Source organism: Fusarium odoratissimum (assembly GCF_000260195.1).
Source record: "Fusarium odoratissimum NRRL 54006 unplaced genomic scaffold supercont1.7, whole genome shotgun sequence".
NCBI classification, from domain to species: Eukaryota; Fungi; Ascomycota; class Sordariomycetes; order Hypocreales; family Nectriaceae; genus Fusarium; species Fusarium odoratissimum.
This window is the reverse complement of record NW_022158693.1, coordinates 1,452,763-1,474,329: the sequence shown is the minus strand read 5'-3', so window position 1 is coordinate 1,474,329 and position 21,567 is coordinate 1,452,763. Positions and strand designations below refer to the sequence as shown.

The following is a 21,567-nucleotide window of genomic DNA, read 5'->3' as shown; positions in this document are numbered from 1 at the left end:
TGCATCGGTTTATCGTACATGCATCAATACCCAACATCAGTACGGATAATCACTGTCAGTTGTACCCTGCAGCTGCGCTAAGGTACATTTTAGGAGGCTCATTGCTTATGAAATCGCCTAAAATCGTGCCTCGGTTCTTTGGTCATTGTGACCCCACTTGCCGAGCGCCAGGTAAGAAGTTAAAATGCAAGTCTCAGATGGACGAGACCAACGCTGCACCAGACCTGATCTAAAGTAAAAGTCTTCAACAAAGACCATTCCGTAAGGTCATCTAGAAGTAAGGCGGGAATTAGACCGATATTATAACATTTATGAGTGACATAGTAATTGCACTTGTAGCACGCGAGATTTAGATACTTTAATCCTTAACTGGAATTTTTAGTTAGTAACCTGGAAGATCTCTAAGTTAGATACAAATAAAAGTATAAATGATAGCAGGTACAGATCTATCCATGCCAGCGATGGTTGTTTCGGCCACCGGAACGGGTGTATCCACCGTAGGATCAACTAGAACCAGGCTACCTAGCCAGGGCATGGAAGTCGTTCCGTTTTGTCGTCGGAGGATGGAGGGGGCAATTTGCTGGTTGATAAATGCCAAAAATCTATTAATACGTCCCTACCCTCACCCCCTTTCAGCTGTATCCATCTTTGCTTGTGCTCGATTCTTCTCTTCTTTTCACGCGGGTCTGAAAGTGGTTCACATACGTCGGTCACGGCTTGTACGGATCTCATCATGGAGTGGCTTGGACACGCAGAACTCAACTTCACTCATGCGCCTTCACCACGAAAGGTGCAAGAGAAAGATGGCAATGTCACCGATCTCTTATCCATCTGCGAAAAGGCAACACCGCCATGCCGACTGAACCCACTGCTCTTCAATGGCCACCTGCAGACGATGTGGACAGCGACCAAGCCTGCTGGACCCAAGATTTATTATAAGCGCAAGATTTTTGACGCTGACCACAAGATCTACCATGGAACGTTCGCTGTGGACTTTGCTGTTGAGCCTTTTGAGGCCCCTGAGGACCCTTCATTGTCTCGACGAACAGCATACTTCACTCCGGAAGAGTTTGAGCATATCGGGTCAGACGACCACAAGCCCATGCTTGTTGTTCTGCATGGCCTTTCAGGTGGTTCTCACGAGATCTACCTTCGACATACTATTGCGCCATTGATTGGCGAGGGCGGCTGGGAAGTCTGCGTTGTTAACTCGCGAGGTTGTGCGCGTAGCAAGATCACCAGTGGTGTCTTGTACAACGCTCGAGCGACGTGGGATATTCGTCAGGTAAAGGATACTCGTGCTTCAAGGAGAACATCCCACTAATATTCATCCAAGACAATAAAATGGTTACAGAAAACTTTCCCTAACCGACCTTTGTTTGGCCTAGGGTTCTCTCTCGGAGCGAACATGCTCACAAACTATATAAGTATTACTTCCCCGAATCTTGGCTCAGTCTAACACAAACTACTGTGGCGAGGAGGGTCCCAACTGTGTCCTCAAAGGAGCAGTTGTATGCAGCAACCCATTCAATCTAGAAGTTTCCAGCAAGATCCTACAAAACAGCTACATCGGCAAAGAAGTTTATCTTCGAGTCATGGGGAGTGAGTCGACATATTCATACGTAGTTTATTAAAACGCTTGCTGATGTTATCAAGGTGCTCTGAAGGAACTCGCTGCCACACATAGAACCGAGTTGGAAAAGTACAGCAAAATCGATGTCGAGGCCGTGATGAACATCACGTATCTCTATGAGTTTGATCGCCTCATCCAGTGAGTCGCTTCCCTCTATTCTGACTAAAAATTGACTTTGCCAGGTGTCCTTCTTGGGGGTATCCGACGGAGAGTGCATACTACCGCGATGCTTCATCGGTGGATTCCATTCTTTCCATTGAAATTCCTTTCCTGGCTGTCCACTCAACTGATGATCCGGTAAGGACTCCGGTTTTCTGCTCTATTGTAACTTATCAACCATTTCTAACCGTTACAAGATTGCTGTTAAGGAAGCTATTCCCTATGAAGAATTCAAACAGAATCCCAACACTGTCCTTCTTACCTCTAGCCTGGGAGGACATCTGTGCTGGTTTGAAACCTCGGGCGATCGTTGGTTTACAAAACCTGTAAGTTCTTATTAGTGATAATCGTAAGACATCAAAACTAATATTTATAGGTTGCCAACTTCTTAAACCATCTTGCTTTCAAGACTGATCTCAATGATCTCAGGCCTCTCGTCAACCCCAACAACAATGATCATTTAGCCGACGGACATGGCTACATCCCCATGCGACGCAAGCTGGTCATTGTGGAAGACTAAGCAGCCGACTTGACACAAAGTCAACCCATTCCAAAGAACTCTAAGAAGGGCCCCTCGACGCAGTCGATGACCACAAGTAGATTAGCACAGTATAGACATTTATAGAAGCGCGTTTATAGATCATAGATTTGACACAGAATGCTCAAAGCTCAAAGCTCAAAATGAATCCGATCATTCCATCTTATTGAGTAGATCTGCATCCGAAGGAACAACCATGGTTCGAATACAGTCTTGTGCTTTTATACCGCTGAATCTCCAGAAACCACCAGAAATCATGGTATGACCTCAGCCTATCTATCGAACTCCATGCGCCAAACAATGCAAAAACTCCGGAAACTTTTGCCATATCATCGGTCGAGGGCTTAGGCGAACGATACTCGCTTCTTGCCCTTTGATTTTGTCCCCTTGCTACCGCTCGTGGTGAACTCCTTGATGTTGTCCTCTGCGTCACCTGTACTCTTGCGCTTTCTCCTCTTTCGGAGAGAGTCTTTGGTATCCTCAAGTTTCGACTGCTTTTCTTGTTCTTTCTTCTCGGCCTCGGCCTTGCGCGCTTCGCGAATTTCTTCCATCTGACGCTGTTTGATCATCTTGGACTCAATCTGGCCGTCCTTCTCCGCCTGGACGAGCGCCATGATAGTACTCATACTTTCCTAAAGGGATAGCAGGTTAGAAATACGCAAGCGCGTTAGGGACCATAGCTTCTTACCTGATCATCAGCAAAAACCTTGCCTTTCTTCTTGCCGCGAGGTTTGATAACGCCCACAGGCGTGACTGTGTTGAGCTCAGGAATACCCAGCTGTTGGTCCGTATACTTCTTCTTCTTAGGGTTCTTGAACTTTTGCAGAAGTGCCTCGCGACCCTTGTCTTTGACCTGCTTGCTCAGCGTGGGGCCCTTTGGCTTCTTGGACTTAGCAATGCCATCGGTGGCGGAGCGCTTGGAAGTTTTTGCAGCACCAGGAGCAGCGGCGTGCTTGTTCTTGATGGTCTTTGTTCGTGTGACACCCATTGCGATAGTGGTGGAGGTGTGCGCTTGAGATGTATCCTCGGTACCTCAAGGTTTGAGTGTTGTCGACCTAAGTCCAGGAATATTTTTTTCCTGGAGCAATGTGATAAGAGGTCACGATAAGAAACTTTTTGGGCTGTGAAGTGGGGCCGAGTGGGTGAGCCTAGAAGGGGCGATTGGTCTCAGCTTTGATGAAACTCGAACTCATACGTACATAGTAGCAAGACCAATGGTAAAGATGCAGCAATTATAATAAGCCGGGAGATGAGTTGTAGTCTGCGACCGCTAGTTACCTACTTTACACGCCAATAGGGAGAAGTCAGGTGATAGGAGTTCTGAAAATACCTTACCCAACATGAATGTCGGATAAGAGCCTCCAGGTAACTGCTAGATGCTTATGTCAGTCTGGCATTACAAGATTTCTATGATGCTCGACGAATGCAAGTGTAATACCTGTCGCAAAATTGTACTTGAAAGGGTCTTGATGCCTGACCTGCCAGTGTTCTAGTCTCCTATCCAGGATAGGCGAATCAAGACTCATCGGAGATTCATGATGCCACCAACCTACAAGTCATGATCATCCCCTCAGTCGTGGGTAAGGGGTCTTGCATGTATCAAACCCTGGTTTCTTTGGTTTATCTCACATGTCCGGAGTCGAATGTCACTGCCAGCTCCAAGGGAACCATTCACAAGTCAATTTACCAAGATCTTTTGAAAACACTAATCAACCTCATAGTACTATTATGCCGAGAAGGAAACGGCTGTGACCTGGTTCTCAGCAGATCTCATAATTAAGGCACGGGAGTTCGGTTCATCAGTGCTAGTGATGAGGAAACGATTAATGGGGGTTGTCTTGGATGAGACTGAAAGACATATCGCCATTGTGTTACTCACTTGTGCATATTGTTTTCGAAATTCTGAACCGGCTCTTGGGAAAGGTAATTTCACTATTCCACAATTTTTTCTGACTACCTCGACCAGTAATTATGAGCCTCAACTTCTCAGGCTACCTCAGTTGACATTAACATGGGACTACTCGGTCACTGTCGTCATTTTTGGGGGCGACCTCTAATGTAAGGTACCTAGATCGTCACGGTATGTACTGCTCTGTAGAATCGGTCATGATTTCATATGTGGACGGGGCCTGGGGGCTGGCGATGGGCGTTTAGCATAGTCAGGCAGGTTGGACAGGCTTTTCGCAGCCTGGCTGGAGTATTTCCCAGCGAGATGGGTGCTAGCTTCCAGGGCTTGCGCTCTGACAGGGGCCATCGTGAGTAAACTCTAAGTACACGACCATATGAAGATAGCCGCGAGGCTACATAAAAAGTACACAGGCCTGTCACTCACCTCCCGCTGTGCTGTCGGATTTTTTTAGTACTAAGGTAACGTTAGGTTAGTACCTTAGTAGGTGGGCTGTCAGAAATTCTTCCATACCTCTAAGATACTATCTTTCCCACTTGCAACTCTTCCCAAATCAAAATTCCCAAACATCCAACAACCTCATCTTTGACGTTCCAATCTCTCCAGCACTTTTTGTAATCCGTACTACGACACTGTGAAACACCACAACGTCACGAATTCGTCCATAACCGTATCATACAATATCTTTCGATCCTAAACAAATCTCGCCGTGAACCTACTGATCGCCCCCCTCACTCAACCTTGAGACAGTGTAACTCCCAACGGCCAGCATCACGAACGTCGACCGCTATTTCTACTAAATCGACACCGACACTACCAGCCGCAGTCTATAAGCGTATCGACGTCGCACACGCTTTCTCCGATTCTCTCCCTGGTCTATTCAAGGCGTCTTTACCAGGTCTTCCCCGCCCTCTATCGATTTGTCGACAGACCTGTCCCATTCGGTCTTGATGGATACTAGCAACCTCTGGTCCCGCCGCACAAAGTAAGTTGCACATTCACCTACAATTTGGAGTTCTCACCAACACCTTGTTAGCACCGGCAAGCTTTCCCTCTCAACACCCGGACAAGGGTCCAGTGGTGACACCTTCAATCGCAATGCCTCATTCCCCAAGCGCCAAGGTGGCGATACTCCTTCGTCGACTAAACCGAACCCTTTCAACACCACACCTGGAGGTCTAGTGTCGCCCACGAGCGGTGCCTCCAGTGCCTTTGGCCTAGGCTCTGGAGCATTTGCTTCGTTTGGGTCGGCTAAAACCCCGAAGAATTCAGCCAACCCTTTCGATACTGCCATGGCATCAGCGGTAGTCAAGTCTGGCACGAAGGACCCATCTAAGAATGCGGGCAAGGGAGCTGGCATGACTGCGATTTCTGAGAACAACCAGTCTGGGGTATCCACGGCAAATCCTTCACATGCGTTAGTTGATTCATGGACATTTTGGTACCGACCCCCGATCTCGAAGGCACACGGCTTCATCGAATATGAGAAGACGCTACACGAGATCGCAACTGTACGGACTGGGGAAGAATTCTGGGAGATCTATCGTCACCTGAAACGTCCCTCTACACTCCCCGTTGTCTCTGATTTTCACCTTTTCAAGAAAGGCATTCGCCCAATATGGGAGGATGATGTTAACAAGAAGGGCGGAAAGTGGGTGGTTCGGATGAAGAAGGGTGTAGCAGACAGGTACTGGGAAGATCTCATTCTCAGCCTCATTGGTGATCAGTTTGCCGATGCTGGCGATGATGTTTGTGGTGCTGTGTTGAGTGTTCGCAATGGTGAGGACATTCTCAGCATCTGGACTCGCACTGATGGTGGTCGAGTTATTAAGATTCGGTAAGTTTCAATGGCGTGTAATCGACTTACTCTGATTTTAGCTAAACGGTGAACAGCGAGACGATGAAGCATGTCCTTAACTTTCCAGCAAGCACTCGCATCGAATTCAAGAGCCACGATTCCAGCATTCAACAACGAACAGCCATCGAGGAGCAGCGCCGCGAAAAGGCTGGCCAACATCACCACCACGACAAGCGCCACACAGCCGGGCCCTCGAAGCAGGCAGCTGAACAGTCCCACCCTTAGGAGATTAAAGCGCGCTCTTGGAAACCCATCTCGGTGTAGTCTTTGTATTGTATATCATGAGTGCCTTCAAACGTCAGCGTTGAGGGGCATGTTCTTTTTGCTCGTTCTGTTCCTTTGTTTCCACAATCACCTTTGGGCGGAGTTGGAGAATTCTTCTGGATGGGGGCTGTGATACCGTGTTTATGAGGCTTAGGGTAGGTGGACTGGACAACTAGATATGAGACATCGGCTGGGCACGACGGGCGAGGTCACGGTGATGACCTTGTTTATGAACGATGTATTACTAGCTGCGTATGATCGGGTACGGCTCGCCATAGCGTATTTCAGCGAGAGCTACAGTTCAAAGAGCGAGCTTATGGAGCTGAGATTTCTCTTCCAGGAACGAGAAGATTGGATCGTGAAATTGTGGTATTAAAATCTATTGTGTATGCACGGATAGAGGCTCACTATTGGTGGTATTTACCGTCATGAGGCCTTGCCTTTGCCCCTGGGATCTCTCCTCCGTTCCCAGATCTGGAGATATGCCTCACCAAGATATAACAGCTCGCTCTGTACTTTATCAACATATAAATCTTGACAAACCACCCATTCACCCGTTGCCTTATTTTTCAGCTGAACCTTCCACGTCTTACGTTCCTCGCCGCTGTCAACAACGTCCTCTCGTACTCGAACAGCTTCGTGAATGACATTGGCTACCAGATCATACCAGATGGGCTCGCCTGGGGGCCACTCCTTGGGGTTTGGCTCAACGTATGGCGACATGTCGAGATTACGCGCGTCAAAAGTGACGATTGTTGGGTTGCGCTCAGAAACAAACTTGTTCTGGGAGAAGCGCTTGACGTGAAAGGCAAGAAAGGGGGGAAGAGGGTGCATGAGTCGGTAACGCTTGCGTTGAGCGTGGTGTTCTTGAGCCCTCTGACCGTCATATTTCGTGAGAATGGTTGTCAGGGGAACTTGAGGGATGATGTTCTTTTCGAGCTCGTCCTGAAAGAGTGGCGCTGACGGGAGGTCCAGCGTCAGAAGGAGGAAGCGCACAATGTCCACCTTGACATCCGCATCCTCGAAACGCAGTCGATCAGTAGCGTCGGCACGAGCTGTGATGGCCTGAGACTCAACCTTCATCTTACCCTGAAACGTACGCTGGATCATGGAACTGCCAGGTTTGGTCTTGCTGCCACCGAGCCCGAGGTGGAGGTTGTTCAAGAACCAGGACAGAAAATCGACAGGATCCGACTGAGTTGTGAGGGTAAAGCGCTTGTTTGAGCGCAGTGATATCTCCTGGAGAAGTTCATGAGGAGAGACGTGAGCCTTGAACGCCCTCGGATTCCAGATCTTGCGGACTAGAATGCTGCATCGCTTGACAAGCTCCGTCTTGTTCGAAAAGTCCTCGAGAAGTAGGTAGTTGCGTAATGGCGCGACATGCGCAAGAGCCTGTACTATGACGTTGAGATAATCGTTGTCCTTGATGTTGTTCATTCCCACAAATCCAGGGATGTACTCTTTTCTATCAAGGGTGTAGCTGGTACGTGGTGTGCGGTCCATCTCGATAACCTCCTTCTTACTATATCGCGGATCCGAAACGTACTTGATGTCGTCGAGCGCGCGGCTCTTGACCTCGTAGCCTTCAGGAAGGACATAGACGCGTTGAGTCTCGAGATTTATATAGACGTGGTGATCCTCGTCAAGCGAGTGGAAGTAAGCGTGGGACTTCGGACCACGACCTTGGAAATACTTTCCGCAAACAAGACATGCGTAAACGTTTATGTTCGAAAGGGAAACGGAGCACAGCTTCTCGAAGTCGAAGTCGAGCACGTTGCGATCGATAGTATCGAGGTAAAGGTCATCATACCCGTCAGTAGGTGCTGATTGTCTTATAGGTGCTGTGGCAGTGGGGTCTTGGTCGTCTTCTTCGTCTGCGTCGTCTTCTTGCGCGTTTCCATGGGTATTAGACTCATCGATGAGTTCGTTCGAAGCACCGTTCGGTTCGGGTGAATCAATGTCGTCCAATCGAGATCTCTTCGAAGCTGGCGACGCAACACCAACAAGATCGTCGAGGGCCTCGGAGGCCTGGCGCTTGGCCATTATTAATCTCAGACAGTCTTATGAATGTAGCTCGCTTCTGTATGGGTCTACAATATAATGATTCTTTGCGACCGTGGCCGTGGTCGCGTTCGCGTGATCGTAGTTGAGACTTGATGCCAGGGAAGAAAGATTCAAGATCCAAGTACGATTGTGGTTATTGGGTGGAGCCTTGAAGCTCAGGTCCAGGCCCACTCCGGCAGTGGAGGCCACCTGAATATCCCTGTCACCACAGATGACATTTATAAGTAGGTCTTAGACTATATTGTTTTATTACCGATGACAGCCACAAGATAGGTAGAAAAACAACCTTTTGTCTATAACCTTTGTACTCCGGAGAATATGCCAGAATGACCATACCTAATTACCTAGCCAAATGAACAAATATGAAGGAAAGAAAGCAGATATTGGTTTTGATCTATCCTGCCATGACAACATCGTTACCCGCATCCTTAATTAGGCCATCCCCATCTTCTAACAATGGCGCAAGGTCATCCATCTCCTGCAGGGTATATTCCACCAGATAACTCTCATCAACCAACTCTTCGGTACGCCTGTAGTGCCTCTCAGTGTACACGCGAATGGCGTGCAACACGTCCTTCAGACTCTTCTGTCCCTTAGCCCCCTTGACAGATAAATTCGAGAACTTGGAGGCAGGATAACTGCGAATCAGAGTCCACAAGATTCTCTGCGCTACAGGAGCTGTGCGCGCGTTTGTATTCCAGTCTCGCAGCCTCAGAAGCAGCATGAAGATCTGTTCATCGGATAGGCTACCCAGTACCTCATCCACAGCACTTAAGCCACTCAAGCTGCCCTTATCGGGGTTGTTCGTTGTGATAACTGATGTGAACAAGTTGAGAAGCCTTCCAGGGTGATTGAGTTGCAATGCAAGAATGATGGCCTCGCGGAATGAGCCGGCGTGTATGTGGTTCTCGAGCTCCTGTTCCTGCTCGATCAGTTTGAGAGCAGCCTGGGACGCAGCAGCTTGAGTCTCTGACGATGTGTCCTTCCAGAAAGTGACAGTTGAGTCACCACTTCCGGACACAATAGTGTTATCCTCGGGGTGAACAGCCACAGCCCAAACACGATCCTCATGATTATCAAGTGTGCAGTCAGCTTCGCCTGAGTTGGCATCCCAAACCTTGACAAGGCCATCACCACCGGCGCTAGTGAACTGGACTCGCTTCTTGGACTGTTCTTGACTAGCGGGCATGTTCAACCATGCAACTTTCAAGACACTGTTAGAATGGCCCTCGAAAGTCCTTACACAAGTATAGCTGGCAAGATTCCATAGCTTGATGGTCTTGTCACCACTGCCAGTGAGGACAGCGCCCTTTCCAGTAATAGGTCCATCCTCGCCTTGAATCGCCGGCATATTGACAGGAGAGAACTGAACTGTCCAGACACCACGCCTGTGACCACGCAAGATGCCCTGAACTTCACCCTCCTCCACCGACCAAATTTTGACAGTTTTGTCTTGAGATGCGGAGGCGAAAAGTTGGCCCGAGTGGTGAACATTAATGGCGTTGATGTCCTTTTCGTGAGCCTTGCGAGTGAAGATGGCCCGGGAACCACCCTTTTGACCCTTCTGCTGAACCGTGCGGGGGATATCCCATTTCTTGACGGTCTGATCTTGAGACCCTGTGATGAGGAATGCAGGAGGATGGTTAAGGGGGTCTGATCGAGCTGGCGAGGACTCTGGAGGTACTCCCTTGGGCAACGCAACAGCACCCAATGATTCAGCATGACCGGAGAAAACAGCCCAGCAGATATAGGAGTTGTTTGTAGGATCGATACGCCAAAGACGGGCGGTGTTGTCTTTCGCTCCGGTAGCAATCCAGTGACCTGACCAGTCGATATCCAATGAGATGACAATTTCATTGTGACCTTTCAGCAGAGCAACATCTTGACCAAAGTAAGGATTTGAATTCGAATCCCAGTCGGCTTCCCCATTCTGAGTCTCGGCGACTGAGACAATCCTGATATCCTCCGAGTTTGTGGCCAAAGCAACCATCGAGCGGTCTGGAAGCAAATATCCGAGATCGATGATGTCGTCGTGTGTGCCTGATATCCTTCGGAAGGGTTCTGGAGTAGGGAGGGAAGCGGTGTCTGCCTTTCGAGGAGGTCTATATAGTGCAAGAGTATGATCAACCTGGACAAGGAGAATAAAAGGGAGACCAGGGCGGTAAACGCCAGACACAATACCTTCCTCTTCACTTTTCGCAGGTTGTTGGGGAGTGATTTCCTTGCCCATATCCGTATCCCAGATGCGAAGAGAACCATTGGCACCAGCGGAATAAGTCAAGCTTCCATCGTCGATGAAGCCAGCCGCTTCAACCAGCTCGAGGCAAGGAACAACTTTGCGAATCTTCCAGGATCTGGCGTCCCACCAGGTTATGGTCTTGTCTCTGCCTGCGGTAACAAGAGCGTTTTGTTCTGGGGAGTAGTCAAGACCTTGGACATCCGAGACGTGCGAGTCCAAATTGGCTACGCAACTACGCTTGTGCAGGTCCCATACACGGACCTTTCCATCTTGTTGGCCGCATGACAGCCTGAAATTGACAGTGCTTGAGTCCTCCTCTTCTTCATCGGGCTCTTCTAGGCGCTTGGTTTTCTTGCCCTTTCCTGACTGACTGTCGCTCGGCCGAGCGGCAGCTTCGAAGAACAAGAGCGCTGATACCAAAACAGAAGAACCACGGAAAGTGTGTGTAACAAAGCCACCGATGATATCCCAAACTTTGACAGCTCCATCGGTTCCTCCAGTGGCCAACAGTGTGCTGGTCCGATCAACTGCCAGAACGACGACTGGGGTAGTGTGCGCCTTCACTGTCCTTGTGAGTGTAGCATCAATAGTCCCGTCTTCTTGCGACACTCTCAAGGTGTATATCCTCATAGACAAAGAGCGGGAACATATGATAAGGTGAGACCCAGAGGGCGTTACTATAATCAGTATTAGTTGCTTGCATGTTTGTGCGATCTTTGGAGACTGACAAGTTAATGTGGAAATGAGCTCTCCATCCTGAAAAAGTCAGTCATGGTCTAATGTGATTTGCACGTGGTCCTTACACCCTCAATTTGAGCCAAATGCTTCCCGTTTGTAGGATCAGTGAGAATTGCATCCTCACCGAGAACTGTGGCTAGAATACGTGCGCTATTGTCAATAGCTACTGATCCCCCTGTGAATATGGGGCGTATGACATGGTTTACGTCAAACGTAGTCTTCAACGGCTGCTTATTTGCCATTCTGTTGTTGTGATTGTGAGTTAACAAATATTCGATGTAAAGAATATCATGGGTCCGCGCATGAGGTTTCCTAGTATTTTTTTTTTTGGCGCCTTATCGGAGACATACTTCTGATTGGCTATGTGGTGCATCAGCTCGCCTGCACCAGCCACATCACGCGCCACATTTTCGCTCATCGGGTTAGCCGTCATGACTTCCTTCCTTTGAACGACCTTTATTTATTGCCGCCAAGGTGAATTCATTCAGCAGATACTTGACACGCAGGGAGAGTCCACGCGCAGAGCTTATAGGAAGAGGGCGACTTAAGCCATATCATCAAGTGTACATGAAGCGACACATGTCCGCCTTGTGTTGATGAGTGCTTACCTACCTTCATCATGGGAATGCAGGGCCCCTTAACTGCCCAAGCGCTTGTAAGACATCATTTAGCTCGAGCCGTCGATTGTTGCTCTCGAATTACTGACACTGTCAGGGGCGGTCTCCTTATGACGATGTTGTTGAATGGGACGATGATCATGACGAGCCACCAAATACCAATGACTCTGGCCAACAATATGACCACCGAGGCCGTCCTATCAACCCTGAAACGAAAAGGATCAACAGAGACATCATTCGTTCCCATAATGAAGTTATGCTAGTTATTGGGGTTGCTGAGCAGGAGAATCCAACTACAAATCCAGAGGCCGAGTCTGATAAACGTCATGCCATGTATGAGGATGACGTGGGCATAAACCTTGCCTTCTCAGCTCTTCGTTGCGTGGATGCTGCCGGTGCCTTTGGGCTAGATGGCTTCCGTCAGCGAGTTTTGGTATGTTGTTGATAAACCTTTCTGTTCTATATGCTAACTAGGTACCTTACCATGACAGATTTACAAACGTTATTCTCACATCCCGTTCTGGGATTTGTATGCACAGTCCCGAAATACCTTTTCTATCTCCCAAGATCTTCTGCCTGGTGCGTCTGTCAATCTTTTCAGTAACTACATCGACCGACAAATTGCTCTATTGTGGCGCGACAGGCCTGACAGGGTGTTTGCTCGTCGACTGTAAGCCTTTCCCCCAAGCCAGTTATTAAACTTCACCAGCTTACAAGCAACAGCGCCCACGAAGTCTGGTCTTACGTTCGGGTTCATTTAGAGCTATATATTGCTTTGCAACGGCTTGGCTTGGCCTCAAGCACTAACTGGCTCCCAAGTCTATCCTTCTTCGTCCCATTTACTCAAGATTCACCAATTCCGGCCCCCCCACCAGTGAAGGATCTTTCTTTCCAGTCTCTCCTACAATGGGTTGGAGGCCTGTGCATATGTTCGACGCCGTTCCTCGTCTGGGTAATGTCCCAGAGATTAATCCGTGACTGGCGACCCCAGATTTGGGCGAGAATATTTCGGTGGTTACCGAACACTGGTTCTCTCCCTGGCGTGACTAACAGCTGGCTGCCAGCCGACAGGCCCCGTGACAGATCAGAGCACCAGCGTGCTCGGAGCACAGTCGATGATGTGTCGCCTATACGGCCGATCGACGGACACATGCCCAACGATACAGGCCCAGTAGAAGCTGTTCGGCGGCCAAGTACTTTCTCAGCACGGGGGGATGACTATGCAACCGACGAAGAAGATAATGAAGGGCTTAGTGCCACCTTGATCAGCTTTGACGTCGAGGCCACAGCTGAAACCAGCGAAGCACCTCCTGGGCTCTGGAGCGCTGAACTAAGACCAAGCGTTGAAGCAAGGGGAGCACTTATGCCTACAACCACCTACTGCGATACGATGCTGACCCAGCTGCCCCCTTTGATTGCCTCACATATCTTTGCTGATGCCGTTTTGAGATTGGTGACTGCACCGTGGGAAGCAACCGCTCTGCGGTTGATGGCACACAGTTTCCGTCAACGGCTTAATCTCCCGACTCATGACGTTTGCGAAATTAATATTTTCAGTCATCTCAATTTGACATTCGCAATCAACTTTCTCGGTACTCAAGTGCTGCATTTAGCTTTATGCGGAGAGATTTGGGCAGCCTTCACGACAGTGGCCACAGTTTTACACACAACCCCTGACGAGTGGCGGGAGGCCGAAGCCGAGGAGCAGGAGAAAAGACAAGATTGGACAGATGAGAGTACTTAACCAAGGCCCGATAACTCCAGGTCTTTATACCACACAGCATATCAGAACGCGCCTGTCCAATACGAACGACTTGACCATGAACCCCACATGTTTAGTCAACGCTACGTGGTTTCCATATCGCCTTGCTTGTGTTCTCTGATGCTCTCAACCGGGGTCTTCCTGACCTATATGGGGAATAGGCCTGGCGTTGGGCGAACTGCTTTGTCCCATTCGTTACCGTCAAGCCGTGCAAAACGCGTATCATGAAAAGAAAAGTTAAATGTTTGCATGATACCTTGCGTTGCAGCCTCGGACCACGCCTGTCGTTCAATAGTGATATCGCATCTTAGCTGTATATCCAAAATCACGGCATTGTTCCTGGAAATCTTGACTGTAGTCGGAACGTGCCGCAACCAATATTGGATTCGGTCATAGTTGTGCTAACATTTGAGGTCATCTGGGATAATCCTGGGTCTCTTCTTCGTCTGCACGTCAACCCTGTCAGGTAGGTGTACGTCACTACAATACATACCTAGTCATGTCGACGTTGCACCTTCAGTTGTCATCAACCTGACGTTGACCGGGAGGTCAGGCAATAAATTGCGAGCTGGTTTCGTTAGCTGGCTCTGAATGGCTCAGGAACCATGATGCATGGATGTTTCAGAACAGCTTCCATGTCTGACTGAAGGCCTATGTGACTGTGGCTGAACAACCCGTTTTGATGAGCACTGCATAGTAGAGATGCACGCAGAGGCTAAGATACCCGGAGAAGGGGTTTCGACATGGATGCATTGTCAAAGGAACGTTAGGATCTGGTGCGTTGCATGAAGTCGCATACTATCGCCCAAGATGTATGCGGTTATAGCTAGAAATATACACAGTGATATAGTTTGAAATTCATCATACCTTTCTTGGATTAGTATCACGCCCAGTTCCTTCAATCTGCTCATGTTATGGAGTCACCGTTATGAATATCAATTGCAAAATTATTCAATAAGAAACAACAAAATTAAAAATTCAAGGCTGGCGCAACGAAAAGTTTATGCCTAGGCGGTTATTGTGAGCGTTGACTTATCCTGCGGATAGACTGGGAGGAATAAAGTGTAGGTAAGTTCTAGATCAGGTCCAGTGGTCTTAGAAGAGCTGTATACATGACAGGAATATCCGATTATGATTCAAGGACATAGAGTCAAAAGAAAGTGATACAATTCGCATCACTTATGAATTGGGGTGCTTCTAAACCGGCATAGCACTGAGCCTCAATCGTACTCAATAGCAGACGAGCACCAAACGGAGCACAATAATATGATGCAGATGCGGTACAAGTTATCCATACAATGTTCACTAATTCCCTTGTCGTAGATAGTGGTTAAAAATCCATGTCTACAGCCGTGTAGCTTCAGCGTCATTTCTTGCCCCTCATGATCATCTAATGTTAACCCCCACCTTGACCCTACTTGATGATGACGTTTCAACTGCTACTTCAATTTCTAAACCAACCTTATTAGCAACCGCCCGAACCCCATAACTGAAAATTCACTTCAAGGATATCACTTGTCCTGCAAATTATTGAGTAATGCCTGAGCGTACTGTCCTTGTCACCGGCGCTACAGGCCTCCTCGGTCGTGAGGTCGCTACAGCGTTCGGCCTCAAGAACTGGAATGTCAAAGGAACGGGCTATTCTCGCGCAGATGGAATCAATACTTTCAAGGTCAATTTAAGCAATGAGACGGAAGTGGGAGAGTTTCTGGATGAGACCAAGTTTGCAGTCCCTTCCCTCTATGGATGCTGTGCCAGTAGACTGACGTTACTACCTACCTTCAGACCACAGGTTATTGTTCACTGTAAGCTACCTGGTATGTTTCATTCGTACAGAGACTAACCAATTACACGCGAAAGGCGCTGCTCAACGGTTTCCAGACAAGGTCGATAAAGACCCTGAAGGCGCCCGTGAACTCAACGTCGCTGCGAGCAAGGCACTCGCTAAGCTGGCCGCGGATAGAGACATCTTTGTCATATATATATCAACCGACTACGTGTTCCCCGGCACGCCCGGGGATGCTCCATATGAAGCCGATGCCAGGCCTCAACCTACCAATCTTTATGGCCAAACGAAGCTGGATGGTGAGCGTGCCGTCTTAGACACGCTGAAGCAGGCTGGAAAGGAGGGCCTAGGTGTCGTCCTTCGAGTTCCTGTCCTCTATGGGAACGCTGAGACGCCAGCCGAGAGTGCGGTCAATGTTCTTATGGATGCACTATGGAAGGCACAGACACAGGGAGCTGAAATTAGCATGGACCACTGGGCAATTCGCTATCCTACGAACACAGAAGACATCGGTAGGGTCTGCCACGGTACGTCTCACTCTGCTTTTAGCCACCAGGTTTCAAAACCACGGTGTCATTTGAACAAGTCTTGCCAAAACCCTTTGAGGATAAACAAGTGCGCGAGAAGATTCCGCTGACATTACGCACAGATATTTCCGTCAAGTACCTCGATACTCCAAGTAAGGAACGATCTTGTCTTCCTCAAGTTCTCCAGTTTTCCTCAGAGGATCGAATGACGAAGTATGAGATAGTGACACTATTTGGTGAGATAATGGGCCTGTCGACGGAAGGGATTAAGCCCAACACGGAAGGGAATGACCCAAATGCCAGTGTACAGCGACCTTACGACTGCCACCTGAGCACAAAGGGGTTGAAAGATCTGGGAATTGATGTTTCAACCTGCGACTTCAAAGGCTGGTGGAGACGTGAGGTTCGCGCATTTCGCAAGTAATAGAGAGCAGGCCTTTCCGTCTGCCAGCAAGGATCGCTGCATTCCGGTGTGGGATATGTGTTCTTTAGAGGAAAAGTTTCAGATGAGACGAAGGGTTCCCTTGAGTCGTGCTTGGTGGAAAAAGGGAGGATGTCTTGGACGCAGAACATGACTGAAGACCCGACGTATGAAGAAACCAGACCACGAAACTCTCACTTCTTTATTTCATTCGTTGAACTGAAGGATGATTAAAGACAACTACAGAAAAGTCACGGCTTGGTCATGACTTTGTCAGATCATAGCAGAATATCAACTCAGCACGTTTCTATTCGTTGGGAACTCTTTCGTGGAACACCATAACTAGTGTTTAAAACATGTTTTATCCACTGCAGAAGGTATTTTCGAATCCTGCTACATAGTGCGAGGGGAGTTGCATGTCTCAATTAATTAGCCAAATAGGTAGCTAAGGTAGAGAGCTGGCGTTCACTCGGTCGCGAGCCGCCGCGTCTAAAAGTGCTATCTTCATTAGAATCGGCATTTTTTGTAAATCCGTCCCCATCCTAGGAAGTATTTTTGCGTCGTTAAACACTGGAATGGATGTCTAAAGGGAGCAAGTTGGACCTCGGCCCTTAAAAGCCTGGCCTCATACCAGAGGCTCACCTCTTGCAGCTGGCCACATACCATTGCTGCAATTGAGCGGGCTTTTATTACATTATCGAAAATTGAGCTTTGTCTAGGGATGAGTCTAGAAATCTGGTCTGCTCTTTCTCGTAAAGTCATGCATGTGGTGCTTGCTTCTGTTATTATGGATGCTAACTCCCGCCCCTTTCCGCGCCCTTGCCTTGAATTCTCGTCAACTGCTTGTTGAAATTGCAAAAATTGTGGCCGCTGGTTGCTCTCCTTACAGCATCTCCTTTGAAAAAGCTTTCACGATTAGCTTAACTCAAGCTCCTATTCCAATATCAGCAGTCGGCACTGTTCACCCGGTGTGAACGCTGTTTGAGGTTCCGTCTCGTATTGTCTGGATACGAAAGCAATCGTTTTCTGAACATCGAATTGAAAATTCACGTTCTCATGGATGTTGTTAAAAGCCATCGGCTTTTCTTGTCGGTCTTTCTCTGTCACTTATCAACTTCCGTGGAGTAGACGTACCAGATACGAAAACACCTGCCTAAGATCAACCCTGTCCTGTCGGCGATCTTAAGCGACGACCTGCCCAATCTTCTTGCAACAACGGATCGATCCGAAAACCTTGTTGGACGCTTCAGGTCCTCGAAGGGTCCGATAGGGCTGCATCAGTGCTATTCAAGGATCCATTCACCACTGCAGGAACAAATTCGTTAGCGGCAGCACCATTAGTATGTCGTCGTCAGTGGCGGTCGCGGCTGCCCCATTGCAATTTCATGACTACTTGCAGTTCCCAATCAATGATACAAAACCGCCAATACCGGACTTTTCGAAATATAGAAGTATACGCGGGAAAAGTGTGTGTGCTGAATCTCGAAAAACATTTGAGGTTTATGCCGACCCGCCATCAGAAGGAGCCCATCTTGCCGAGGGGGATTGTTACCCACGACTTGACTCACCAACATTAGTCCCGCGAACTGTTCGACGCCGGTCCAGGAGTGTGACTTCATTATTAACATTATCGCGCGAACGAAAACTTATTGCGCCGGTGGTCCCAGCGCTGCCGTCCCCTTCAGTCTCGGTTTCAGTTGGCAATCGCGGAGTCGAATTCCTGAAAGGTCTCGCGGAGAGCGTTACAGGGGTCATTGGCAGCCTCTCTCCACGAATTGCGGCCAGCGCAGACAATGACAATGGGCCCAATAGGCACCGTCAGGATTCGCTGTGTTCTGTGCCTTCGATCATTCGCTCCCCGGTTCCGTCAGTATTGGTGTGTGCACAAAGCTTCGCTGGCGTATCAGGCAATTTAAATTTAGCTTCAGCAGAGTCCGCGCCGTCGCCCGCTGTCCCGCCCGGCCCCAGCAGCCCCCTGGCAAGTCCGTTATATGTTCTAACGCCTAAAACTACAAACATCCCGCCATTCCTTTCGAACTTAGCTTCGAAACCTCTACCTCTACGGTCGCCAAATTTGAACCAAGAATTCTCCCGCAGCACTGCGCATCTTACTGGCCGTGACCGCAGCCGCAGTCGAAGTCGAAGTCGAAGTCGAAGTCGCAGCCGCAGTCGTCCCCGGGGCCCAGACTTATTCAAACCACTTCCACCGACATATGCGTTTGATCTGCCAGCTCCAGAATCACCTATACTTCGTACCGTGCCATCTGCGAGTGATATCGCCAGATTTAAACGTCGCAACCTACACGCTCTGCGTATCAATACTGAAACTGCTGAGCGCGCTGCAAAGATCGAACGAGAGGACCTTGAGCGCGAGGAAGACGAGGCCGAACGCCTAGCCGACGAAGTTGCCCGTCTTGAAGCTGAGACTGATCGTATCCTTGCCGAGCAGAAGAAACGCGACCTCGCCCGCCGCCGAGCGCAACTCCCGACTCCGTCCCCTAAATTTCCACGATTTCTTGTTCTTGACAAGTTTTCATTTCTCTATCGCAGTCGGCGATCGAATGCTTTGACAAGCCAAGCCGGCACGCCAAGCCCAGGGGCACCAACAATCTTTTCTCTTGATCTCAGTCGGCCTAGCAGTCCTGAGGAATCTTCATCACCAGGAAAAATGAGTTTCATAGAACAGGGTGGTAAAGGTATCGTGCCAGGCACTGATGCCCCAACTTCGGCCAGTAATGGAGGTGAGAGAGTAAGTTTTATACCTAATCCTCAGGTGTGCTCATTCAGGTTCTCACATGATTTTTTTCTCTGTAGCGCGTGTGCGTACGATGCCTATCATCAGTCATCAATCTTCCTGTCAACACTGATACTTCTCCTGTTGATATCCTGTACTCGACCGCCAACCTGACCAGCCATGATATCGATCCCAAGGCCAGCGTATTGATCGAATGTTACGTTGAGCTTGGTCTCGAACGGCGTCTTCGCCGTTACGAACGAATTCGTGACGTTATGAATTCTTGGGATCGTGACCAGCAGAACTCTCTTCTTGTTGTCACCAATGATATCTCACAAAGCGATGACCCTGATCTCGATATGAAGTCTGTGCCGCGAACTCCAACCCCTCCCCCAGGCTTCACGCTGCAAATGTACCACTCTTCCAGGCCAGGAAAATGGAACAAGCGATGGATCACCTTGCTGGAATCTGGTCAGATGTTTGCTTCCAAGAAGCCTGATTCAAAGGCTTCGGACAAGGACAGTACTGTTCTGTGTCATTTATCAGATTTTGACATCTATACACCAAGAGAGAGTGAGGCCAGGCGTCATCTAAAAGCCCCCCGACGCTTTTGCTATGCTGTTAAGAGCCAGCAGAAGACCTTCGTTTTCCCAAACGGCGAGAATTTTGTTCATTTCTTCTGCGCTGAAGACGGAAAACTTGCCAGGCGTTTTCTTGAACTTGTGCAACGTTGGCGAAGTTGGTATCTGGTCAATAAGCAGGTTGACTTCGAGAAAAAGGACAAACCCCCGCAACTTGCCATGCACTTAGAAAACGACACGGCTCCTAAAGCCATTTCCAGATCGAAGAGTTCTGCCGCTTATAAAGGTCATAGTACCCAGGTTTCTGTCGACGAGACGCCATACACTATCGGCGCTTTCCAGCCACTTCTTGATATGGACCGCTTTGATAAGCCCCTGGAGGAGTTCGGCAAAGATCTGGAACAGGACAAAACCAAACATGGGGATCCTGATACTGAGTTTAAAAGTGGACTCGTCCGAAAGGCGACCTGCAAACAGCCAAACGTATTAACAAAGTCCAAATCAATACATCACAAGCATAGGTCACCGCCAACGCCTCGGGACGAGGCGCAATTCTCTTCCACGGGGCTTCTGGGTCAAGGATATGAAGAGAAACGCAAAATAGCTGAACGGGCACCTATCATTAGCCCCCCTCCCACCAACGCAGCTTTCACAAAAGGAGCCTCACTCCTGGGTCAAGGGTATGAGCAAAAGCGCAAGATCTCTGAGCGAGCGCCAGTCAATAACAGCGTTCCTTCAACGAACGCAGGTTTCACAGAGGGTCCTTCACTGCTCAACGGTGGTGTTGTCTCGCCTACGTCTCCTAATGAGAATATGGCAGATTCGAAATCATGGTTTCCTTTGGGAGCAGATCAGTCTTCTCAGCCACGCTACCGAAGTCGATCTGTCCGAGATCCCAATAGGCGGCCTACCACGTCTGAGAAGGTCCCAGATATACCCCAGCCGTTAGTCAATCTTACCAACAGCTTCCCTGAGCCGCCTCGCTGGCGCGAGAATAAGGGCCATGGTGTAAAAGCCCCAGCCGGTGGTCCCTTAATCAGCCTCGCTACCGGGGGATCGACGAACAATTCATTCAACACTCGGAGTGCCTCTGGTCTTGTTGGGCAGTCTCGACCTCTGCCCTCTTCTTCGTCCACGACGGTTGGTAGCCGTCCTCGGAGCCGGTCTATCGCAGGAACTCAACAATCGCCTAGCCATGCTCCTCCTGTTCCTCCTTTGCCAATCCGTTCCTTGCGTCGAGAAAACACTGCGCCGCTCGAACAGTCTCGTGGCCGTGATCCTCGTCCGCGAGAGCCGTTGATCAATCGAGCCGGGACGATGGGCTTCTCGTCAAGGAATTAAACAGAGGCCGGAACCTCCCTTCCTTTCACAAACGATGGGTTGTTGAAGATGATGTTAAAAGCTTATGCAGTTATGTCCATCATGTCCAAAGAATAAACGTCCCTCAGTCATGACTTTGTGGCCTTCTTTACGAATCAGAGTGTTACCTGCGGCAGTGGTACATAGTACTGGTTTGGGTGAATAGGAGTGGAAGCGCCAAAGAGAAAGTAACGTCCGTCACCCAAAGACTGGCCACCCCCACAGACCGGCCACCCCGACCAAAACACCAAGAACCGGATATCATGATCAATTAACTAATTATCTCAACACCACATTTTTTATATTAAATAAAAATTTAGTCAGTGAATATTTAGATGAAACTGAGTACAAAGGTCCTCAAGTTTTAATTTCTTAACCCTA

General features: G+C 48.9%; 8 protein-coding genes across 10 annotated transcripts; 5 read left to right on the top strand and 3 right to left on the bottom strand.

Annotated features, from left to right (window-relative positions):
• Positions 1–733: 733 nt before the first annotated feature.
• FOIG_05775 (uncharacterized protein) lies at positions 734–2,449 on the top strand (the record flags this gene model as incomplete). The annotated part of the gene is made up of 7 exons (XM_031204601.1): positions 734–1,285; positions 1,337–1,453; positions 1,479–1,602; positions 1,657–1,771; positions 1,816–1,930; positions 1,990–2,118; positions 2,169–2,449. 7 exons carry the CDS (start codon positions 734–736, stop codon positions 2,310–2,312), a joined length of 1,296 nt encoding a protein of 431 aa, XP_031066430.1. The 3' UTR covers positions 2,313–2,449.
• Positions 2,353–3,639, bottom strand: FOIG_05774 (uncharacterized protein). 2 transcript variants are annotated; one of them, XM_031204600.1, is made up of 3 exons: positions 3,530–3,639; positions 3,019–3,478; positions 2,353–2,962 (listed from the first exon to the last, which is right to left on the bottom strand). In XM_031204600.1, the coding sequence occupies exons 2-3, from the start codon at positions 3,316–3,318 to the stop codon at positions 2,675–2,677; spliced, it is 588 nt and encodes a 195-aa protein (XP_031066429.1). In that variant the 5' UTR covers positions 3,319–3,478; positions 3,530–3,639; the 3' UTR covers positions 2,353–2,674. The 2 variants fall into 2 exon arrangements, with proteins under 2 accessions (XP_031066429.1, XP_031066428.1); XM_031204599.1 differs by having other exon boundaries at positions 3,019–3,639.
• Positions 3,640–4,740: 1,101 nt separating this feature from the next.
• FOIG_05773 (translation initiation factor 4E) lies at positions 4,741–8,534 on the top strand. Its single transcript, XM_031204598.1, has 3 exons — positions 4,741–5,221; positions 5,273–6,073; positions 6,130–8,534. The coding sequence occupies exons 1-3, from the start codon at positions 5,187–5,189 to the stop codon at positions 6,317–6,319; spliced, it is 1,026 nt and encodes a 341-aa protein (XP_031066427.1). The 5' UTR covers positions 4,741–5,186; the 3' UTR covers positions 6,320–8,534.
• FOIG_05772 (ubiquitin thiolesterase) lies at positions 6,592–8,581 on the bottom strand. The gene has a single exon (XM_031204597.1). It carries the CDS (start codon positions 8,399–8,401, stop codon positions 6,785–6,787), a length of 1,617 nt encoding a protein of 538 aa, XP_031066426.1. The 5' UTR covers positions 8,402–8,581; the 3' UTR covers positions 6,592–6,784.
• Positions 8,582–8,645: 64 nt separating this feature from the next.
• On the bottom strand, positions 8,646–11,692 carry FOIG_05771 (uncharacterized protein). Its single transcript, XM_031204596.1, has 3 exons — positions 11,465–11,692; positions 11,390–11,417; positions 8,646–11,338 (listed from the first exon to the last, which is right to left on the bottom strand). Exons 1-3 carry the CDS (start codon positions 11,639–11,641, stop codon positions 8,817–8,819), a joined length of 2,727 nt encoding a protein of 908 aa, XP_031066425.1. The 5' UTR covers positions 11,642–11,692; the 3' UTR covers positions 8,646–8,816.
• A 157-nt stretch (positions 11,693–11,849) lies between these two features.
• On the top strand, positions 11,850–14,685 carry FOIG_05770 (uncharacterized protein). Its single transcript, XM_031204595.1, has 4 exons — positions 11,850–12,054; positions 12,114–12,449; positions 12,508–12,686; positions 12,740–14,685. Exons 1-4 carry the CDS (start codon positions 12,019–12,021, stop codon positions 13,758–13,760), a joined length of 1,572 nt encoding a protein of 523 aa, XP_031066424.1. The 5' UTR covers positions 11,850–12,018; the 3' UTR covers positions 13,761–14,685.
• Positions 14,686–15,168: 483 nt separating this feature from the next.
• On the top strand, positions 15,169–17,232 carry FOIG_05769 (dTDP-4-dehydrorhamnose reductase; the record flags this gene model as incomplete). 2 transcript variants are annotated; one of them, XM_031204594.1, is made up of 4 exons in its annotated part: positions 15,169–15,500; positions 15,564–15,583; positions 15,639–16,091; positions 16,214–17,232. In XM_031204594.1, the coding sequence occupies 4 exons, from the start codon at positions 15,316–15,318 to the stop codon at positions 16,513–16,515; spliced, it is 960 nt and encodes a 319-aa protein (XP_031066423.1). In that variant the 3' UTR covers positions 16,516–17,232. The 2 variants fall into 2 exon arrangements, with proteins under 2 accessions (XP_031066423.1, XP_031066422.1); XM_031204593.1 differs by having other exon boundaries at positions 15,316–15,583.
• Positions 17,233–17,352: 120 nt separating this feature from the next.
• FOIG_05768 (uncharacterized protein) lies at positions 17,353–21,360 on the top strand. The gene is made up of 2 exons (XM_031204592.1): positions 17,353–19,261; positions 19,327–21,360. The coding sequence occupies exons 1-2, from the start codon at positions 17,855–17,857 to the stop codon at positions 21,166–21,168; spliced, it is 3,249 nt and encodes a 1,082-aa protein (XP_031066421.1). The 5' UTR covers positions 17,353–17,854; the 3' UTR covers positions 21,169–21,360.
• The last annotated feature ends 207 nt before the right edge of the window (positions 21,361–21,567 follow it).

Coding starts and splice junctions, on each gene's coding strand:
- FOIG_05770 (XM_031204595.1), top strand. CDS start 12,019: ATGGGAATGCAGGGCCCCTTAACTGCCCAAGCGCTT. Junction 12,055..12,113: donor CCTTAACTGCCCAAGCGCTT/GTAAGACATCAT, acceptor TGACACTGTCAG/GGGCGGTCTCCTTATGACGA. Junction 12,450..12,507: donor GCTTCCGTCAGCGAGTTTTG/GTATGTTGTTGA, acceptor TTACCATGACAG/ATTTACAAACGTTATTCTCA.
- FOIG_05768 (XM_031204592.1), top strand. CDS start 17,855: ATGTCGTCGTCAGTGGCGGTCGCGGCTGCCCCATTGCAATTTCATGAC. Junction 19,262..19,326: donor CCAGTAATGGAGGTGAGAGA/GTAAGTTTTATA, acceptor TTTTCTCTGTAG/CGCGTGTGCGTACGATGCCT.
- FOIG_05772 (XM_031204597.1), bottom strand. CDS start 8,401: ATGGCCAAGCGCCAGGCCTCCGAGGCCCTCGACGATCTTGTTGGTGTT.
- FOIG_05773 (XM_031204598.1), top strand. CDS start 5,187: ATGGATACTAGCAACCTCTGGTCCCGCCGCACAAA. Junction 5,222..5,272: donor CTCTGGTCCCGCCGCACAAA/GTAAGTTGCACA, acceptor ACACCTTGTTAG/CACCGGCAAGCTTTCCCTCT. Junction 6,074..6,129: donor GGTCGAGTTATTAAGATTCG/GTAAGTTTCAAT, acceptor AACGGTGAACAG/CGAGACGATGAAGCATGTCC.
- FOIG_05774 (XM_031204599.1), bottom strand. CDS start 3,318: ATGGGTGTCACACGAACAAAGACCATCAAGAACAAGCACGCCGCTGCT. Junction 2,963..3,018: donor AGGTTTTTGCTGATGATCAG/GTAAGAAGCTAT, acceptor CTATCCCTTTAG/GAAAGTATGAGTACTATCAT.
- FOIG_05771 (XM_031204596.1), bottom strand. CDS start 11,641: ATGGCAAATAAGCAGCCGTTGAAGACTACGTTTGACGTAAACCATGTC. Junction 11,418..11,464: donor ATTTGGCTCAAATTGAGGGT/GTAAGGACCACG, acceptor TGACTTTTTCAG/GATGGAGAGCTCATTTCCAC. Junction 11,339..11,389: donor GCTCATTTCCACATTAACTT/GTCAGTCTCCAA, acceptor TACTGATTATAG/TAACGCCCTCTGGGTCTCAC.